This window comes from Nicotiana tomentosiformis, chromosome 7 (assembly GCF_000390325.3).
Source record: "Nicotiana tomentosiformis chromosome 7, ASM39032v3, whole genome shotgun sequence".
Taxonomy (NCBI): Eukaryota; Viridiplantae; Streptophyta; class Magnoliopsida; order Solanales; family Solanaceae; genus Nicotiana; species Nicotiana tomentosiformis.
In genome coordinates this window covers 40,117,247-40,124,314 of record NC_090818.1, presented here as the reverse complement: position 1 = coordinate 40,124,314, position 7,068 = coordinate 40,117,247, and the positions used below count along the sequence as shown (strand labels likewise).

Here is a 7,068-nt window from a genome sequence, read left to right as displayed (position 1 = left end):
CAAGGTAATAAATTAAGAAATATATAGAATTTTACAATTTTTTCTCCTAAAAGTAAAAAAAGGAAGGGAGGTTAAATATGAATTGGACTAGTTGAATTATGACATATTGTTTGACAACTCAAGCAAACTATAACATGGACGGGTTGGTCATATGACCTGTTTGTTAATTTGTTTCATTATGACCCGCCCATGTTTGATCCGATCTATTCATTTGTCACCTCTGAACCTATATAAATGTGTATTGAACAACAGAAAATCATTGCTCTATCATTTGATTCCAAATCCCAACTCTTCCTAAGCTACATTATTCTCTAACATGAATTCTCAAAACTTACAAATATACCAGTCCTTACCAAATCACAACAAAAAGAGGCTAAACCAAGAGCAAATTAAGCTTTTAGAGTCAAGTTTCGACTCAACTAAGAAGCTCGAGCCGGAGAAAAAACTCCAACTGTCAAGAGAATTAGGGGTTCCTCCGCGTCAAATTTCCATTTGGTACCAAAACAGGAGAGCTAGATGGAAGAATCAGAATCTGGAGATTGACTATAATGCCCTTCAGCTCAAGCTTGAAACTGCATTATCTGAGAAGTTACAGTTGGAAAAAGAAACTGAACGTCTTCGAGGGGAGTTGCAAAAAGCAAACCAAATGTTAATTGAAATAAATGGAGAAAGGGCAATAAATATTCCTTTAGGTGATGTTTCACTATCTAGTTATTATGAGGAAGGAGGGAGCTCTAGCTTTCACGAAGATGTGATCAGCTATAATACTACTACATGGGTACATACTCATGAGGCTAATACTTTGCAATTTAATGAGCTTTATGCTCTAATAGGTTTAGAAGAAGGGTCCAATAACCGACATTCAATTTGGTGAAATTAGTAAAACAATTGGGAAATCAAATGAGATCGAATTTCATACTCTCACTTGTACAATGATATTTGTTAATCAAATTTACATTAATCCTATTCCCCCCCCCCCCCCCCCTCTTTTCCTTTGATTGCTGAAGCTACTCCAATTGGGGAGAGGCTTCAAATGCAGCAAAGATTTAAATATATGTGTCAAAATAATGTTAGTATCGAAAAAAATCAATAGATTATTTTGTAGATTGTTCTCATGACAATAACACCAAAGATTATCTCTTTACCAAAGGTGAAAAGTGAACTAATCCTCTGTCGTAAGGTGTCAACTTATGCCGATTTGTGGCGTGAATATTGCCATCACAAAAGAAAATAATACTAACCCGTTACATTAATCTCGTTTAACATGATTGGAAGTTTGGGGGGGGGGGGGGGGGGGGGGGACATCATAAATGGAACTTTCTGGGCCTCTTTGTAGCAGATACAAAATTTGTGCCTTAAAATGTAATTTTCATAAAAAGCTTTTGCCCTCGCGCTTCTACCTTAAAAAAAAGCTCTCTTTCCCTCCAAATTTCAGAAAAAGGCACAAATAAAAGCCAGTGTTTTCAGTCGAAACGACTTCGTAAAAGACTCAGAATGGCGTCGACGTCCGGCGCTGGCAGTGGCGTAGCTGCCGGAAGAATTAGATCTCATACATCGGCGATATACTCCGACAATCAATCCCTCATCCGTGTATCATACTTGCGCGCGCAACTTTTGAAATTATCTCTAATTTTTTTTCTTTTAGTTGTTAATAGGACTGATTTCGTTTTGTATTACAGGAAATTAGGAAGGCTGTGACTATGATGAAGGATATCGCGGTGGATTTGGAGAGAGATGAGAGAACCGAGATGGTACTTCATGATAAACCCTAGTTATATGTTCAACATTTACTTTTAATTCTCAAATGTTGGCCATCATTCGCGTTGTAATAAGTGCTATGCGCGAGGAAGACATAGTGTTATTGAATTTGAATTTTACCTTAATATCTTACCTTTTACCTTGGTTAGTCTGAATGCTAATAATCAGTAATCTTGTAGTAGGTCTGGTAATTTGTACTTTATCTTAGTCAGTCCGTCCCAGTGACTTGATGTGTTGGTCAAATGAACAAACTTAGGTTCACAAAAAGCTCTTGAAAATAATACTACTAGGCAAGCGCACCTAAGCGTGTGGCCTAGTGTTCAATATAGTGGAAGAAGAACCATGAGGTATTTGGTTCAAATCCCAGCAGAAGCAAAAATCACTTGGTGATTTCTTCCCATCCGCCTGAGCCAGAGTTACTCTAAGCTCGTGTTGGTGGGAGGTAGTTGCTACCAGTGGAGTAGTCGAGATGCATGCAAGCTGGTCCGAACACTACCATCATAAAAAATTAATACTTAGACAAGCATTTCTGTTACGAAAAATTGATAATATTACAATTTGGTGTGTTAAAACAACTTTTCTTTGACTACACAATTTCAAACATTTTTAAGTATGGAAGTGCTCTCTGTGTCGTTTATTGTAAAAGTTTATTTAAAAGAAGCTTAAGAAATCCATGTTGGAACTCACATGTGTCAGCACTCATACTGCAAATCTCACAATCTTTTGGGGAGGGGGTAAAATTCTAGCAAACCATTTAAGTTTTGCTGGAAAAGACCAAATAGGCTGAGATAAATTTGTTCTTAAAAATATTTATGTTGTTATTGAAAGCCAAAGATGGAAAGTTGAACTGGGTGAAAGGATTACTTCAAATATTTGTTGCATGAAATGTTAACTAATTGTGGGCTCGTGCATCTTGTGTCTTGATATTCTTGTGGATTCCCCTTCCTTCTGTTTAGTTATTTGTTCACAACTTCACATTATAAGTTTAAACAAGCAGTTAGTATTACCAACCATTTATATACGTCACACTTGTGTTTAGTTTTTGATGATAATCATTAATATACACAGTCCATTGTGTTTCTTTTGGTACCGGTGTAATCTGCAATACTAACTGAAAGTTTCGTTAGAAATTGAAGAAAATACTGGTTGAACTAAGTTAATTTGAAGGTTATGGATATCCTAACTACCTGAGGAAAAACTCATTGTAGTACTCCATTCCACCTATCAGAATGTGATGATTGATGACAGAGCCACAATACTAGTTTTCTCAGAATGTTTTGGTGAATTATATGTTCTTAATACAGACAACTAGCAGATGCTGTAGTATAATGTCAATGTTGATGTTAACAAACAAAAAAAGTGATTTTAAATATTGTTCATTAGGAAACCTTACAATTTCTTTCTTGATGGATTGTAGATGAGGTTGTCTTATACTGTTGCAGGTAAAGGATCTCGAAGCTGGCGTTATTCAGTTGTTGGGTGCGTCTGATGAGTGCATGCATCTTTCCGAGGCAATTCAGTCTATAGGTGATGAATTAGAGCCTGGGCCAGAGGTGACTTTTCGTCCAAAATATATATGTTGATCTTTTGTTTCTCAGCTTGGACCATTAAGATTTCATTTGTCTGCAGCCAACAAATTTTAAGAAGAAGTTTGATGAAGAAATTGCAAAATCAAAGGCTAGATCATTGTCTAGCACTCAGAGCCAGCCTTTGTTGAGACAATTCCGGGAAGCCATCTGGGTATGTTTTTCTCCTTAGTTGTACAACTTTCTGCTTTCTTGTTTACAAGAAACCCACCAATATGGAACAAGAGCACAGAGAAGAGGACCTGGTGTCTATGTCTCAGGATAGACAAAATAAATTAAGAGCACATAGAGGTCTCCTGTTCTTTGAGGCCTACAACTTTGAACCACATAGTGGACAAAAGAACCTCTAAGTCCCATGAAACGTTGAGCATCAGGCTCTAACTAAATATACCACAGTACATCTAGCAAGTCTCTTCTGAAAAGAAACTTTCTATTTGTTTATATGACCAAATTCCGGATATTTGATACTTAAAAATTTACCATGTGAAGGTGGAGCAGCAGCAATCCTCTTAAACAAACAGCAACTGCTACACCTCAGTCCCAAATGAGTTGGGGGGAGGTCCCTTTAAAGTTTAAACAACTAAAACTTATTTGTATTGTAAGTCATCTTCAGCTTAGTAAGAAGCTTGTGTTCTACATAACAATTTAAAGGGACATTGTTATTGCAGCCCTTATTGACCTTATGCTTCTCCTCTATCTTAGGAAAGTCTTTAAGATTGTTTCCTTCTCAAGTTACTTTGCAGTAGCGTTTCCTTTTCTTTAGAAATTGTTTTGAAATACAAGGCTTCTTGGGAATTTACCAGATCATTGAATTTGTCTCATCACTTTAGTGCCCGATCAAACTTATTGAGAGAACAGAATTTTGTGTTGTGAACTTTAATTTTTATTACCATAGCAAAATCTAAAATGGATGTCTAAGGATTAATAAGAGATTCAAGTATTCTCTGATTGAATCTGATGTAATGACTTTGATTCCAAAAATGCTTCTTTTTTTTTCAAGGTCCACAAAAATTTTAGTTGATTTTTCTTAGTTGCATTAAGAATTCTGCACGTGAATGATCACACTGAACAAGTTAACTTCATGATTTTATTCATTCTTCAAATTTAATCTTCTTCAGCACGTCAAGGGTCAACTCCTGCACGGGAGAAGAAAATATCGAGTGGGTTATGCAAGTCATGTCTAGTAGCTCTAAGCTCTTAGTACCAGATCTCTTTGGTTCAAAATTTACATGAATCTTGGAAAATAGCTAAGCTTTGTACTGGTGTCCCATTCCAGACTAAGTTCTAATGGTATATTGATCTCCAGTATAAGTACATGGGAATAGTTATCAGGATTGGATTAAAGTCCTTTCTCCAACTGACAAGGAAAGCATCACTCTGGGCTCTGGAGGATTCTCACTGTGTGATGTTGCCAAAAACAAGAGTTATCACTTCACTGGCTAAATAAGCAGTGTACTGAAAGCTACACCAATGCACCCCCCTAAAAAAAGTTCCATTTCCTGTGAGTGCCAATATGTTAGCATGTTCAAAGGGTCCTTGTAGTACATGGTGGACAGGTCATAGCAGTTCCCTTTGCTTGTTGTCGGTTTCCTAGCTTATACAGAGCAGCAGAGGTATTATATAAATGCTACTGTGATAGTTTTCTGGGAACAAGAGGACACACACATGAACAAATAACCCTCCCGTGCTAAAGCCAAAGAAAAGGGGGAAAAGAAAAAAGAGTGGCTAAGAAGATGAAAGAGAAAAGGAAAAAGAAGAGGGAGTATGGTCCCAGCAAAATGGGAGGCTTTTTCCTCTGAACATCAGCCTCTCCCTTTTCCATTTAACCATGTGCACCAGACGACTATATCCATTTGGAGTCTCCAGTTATAGTTTGATTAATTTGTATTCTAAATTTTTTAACCCCTCCTTTTTATCAGGGGCCACTGTTGAGTAACAACTTTAGGGTAATTGAGCTCTTTCTTTCTTCTGCAGCATGTTCATCATGCAGGACAGCCAATGCCAGGTGAAGAGCAGGAGGACATAGTAATGACCAGTACGCAGTGCAACCTTCTGAATGTGACTTGCCCGCTAAGTGGAAAGCCTGTTACTGAACTTGTAGATCCAGTTCGTAGGTATAGTGAATATCCTTCTTTTACTTCATATATCTAGGTTTACAATGCAGAGAGTACTTTAGACACTAGCATTAGTAGATAGTTACTGAAGAAAGTACTTTGCATTTACATTCATATTTTATATAATCTACTTTCCCACCTTTGCCACTATGCTAAGGCTTCATTGCCTTACATGTTCTCAATTTTGATGATGTAGAACCTCTTGCTAGTTCAGTGTTTGTCTCAAACATCGCTTTTTACCACTATATAATAACTAACTCACAATAACTGTGAGCCAAGGATCGGCTTTATTGTAGTCTCTTTCTGTTATTAAGTTGTAATGCGCACTGGAAATATGCCTTCTTCTTTTTTTAATTATTAGGGTGCTGGAATGCTTATATTTTCTCTTCTTCCCACATTAGGGATTCCATACACAATCTCATTTTTATTTGCATACTGAGTTTTTTACTTTTTTACCAAGTATTCCAGATGCAGGCGTGTTATAGCAGTAATGGGCTGATTGATATTTGTCTTACAAATTTCAATTGCTACATGTTCATTTTGATATTTGGTTTACATATTTTGCTCTACTTGCAGCATGGACTGCAAGCATATATATGAGAAGAAGGCTATTCTGCAGTTTATTAAGTCCAAAACCTCACGTGGCCAATGCCCCGTTGCAGGTATTTGTGTTTTTTCTAGCCAACACAGGTTCTGTTCATTCAGTTACTAAATGAAACTTCAACTTTCTTTCAGGTTGTCCTAAAGTTCTCCAGGCTCAGAGGGTGTTATGCGACCCTTTCTTACTTATAGAAATTGATGAAGTCCGCTCCATGAGTAAGCAAAACGCTGGACCTGATGCGATAGAGGATTTTACTACACTTGATGAAGAGGATTGAGGATTTTTGAGGGCCTGACGGAATGTTGACCCTCTTATATGTCCAGATATTCAGGGTCTACTCATGAACAACTTATGTTTTTGCGTTTTTTTTTTCTTTTTTTGCAAAAAAAGAAAAGCAATGGTCAATCTTTAGGAAGTTTGGGGGCAAAGCTATTTTTTTCCTCGTTTCCAAGAGGGGATAATGAAAGTTTTGAAATTCTTGGAAAGGAAACAACTTGTGCATACTTGTATAAATTGTCAATGTGTTAAAAATATATTATATTAGGGATGTTCATTTATTACTCCGTTGTAAATAAGCTTTCTGAAGAAGCTTATCCATATGGGACTTCGCCGTAAATATATTTATCTATTTAGTACTCTATTGGAAATAAGTCTCCTGATGAAGCTTATTATTACGGTACTTCGTTATGGATAAATATTATCTCCGATAGAAGATTATCTATAACTGGTATAATAATAGCTTGCAGTAAGAACTTACAAGCAGTTTACACTATATCTTACAGTAGTAACTTACAAACAGCTTACACAACAACTTGTAGTAGTAGTTTACGCAACAACTTTCTTTCTACTATAAATAGAAGAGATTTTAGTTCATTATGTACATAAATTTGAAGTTAAATAATATGTCAGTTTTTTTTCTATACTTATCTTTACTTTACAGTCTTTATTTAATAACACGTTATCAACACGAGACTCTGTCATCTCGAGCAAATACTTTCAAAATATCAAA

General features: G+C 36.4%; 1 protein-coding gene across 2 annotated transcripts; it reads left to right on the top strand.

The window, feature by feature from the left end:
• Positions 1–258: 258 nt before the first annotated feature.
• Positions 259–6,616, top strand: LOC104088813 (E3 SUMO-protein ligase MMS21). 2 transcript variants are annotated; one of them, XM_009593551.4, is made up of 7 exons: positions 259–778; positions 1,680–1,751; positions 3,201–3,311; positions 3,388–3,498; positions 5,319–5,458; positions 6,035–6,120; positions 6,194–6,560. In XM_009593551.4, exons 1-7 carry the CDS (start codon positions 317–319, stop codon positions 6,334–6,336), a joined length of 1,125 nt encoding a protein of 374 aa, XP_009591846.1. In that variant the 5' UTR covers positions 259–316; the 3' UTR covers positions 6,337–6,560. The 2 variants fall into 2 exon arrangements, with proteins under 2 accessions (XP_009591846.1, XP_009591849.1); XM_009593554.4 differs by lacking the exon at positions 259–778 and adding an exon at positions 1,406–1,590 and having other exon boundaries at positions 6,194–6,616.
• Positions 6,617–7,068: the final 452 nt, after the last annotated feature.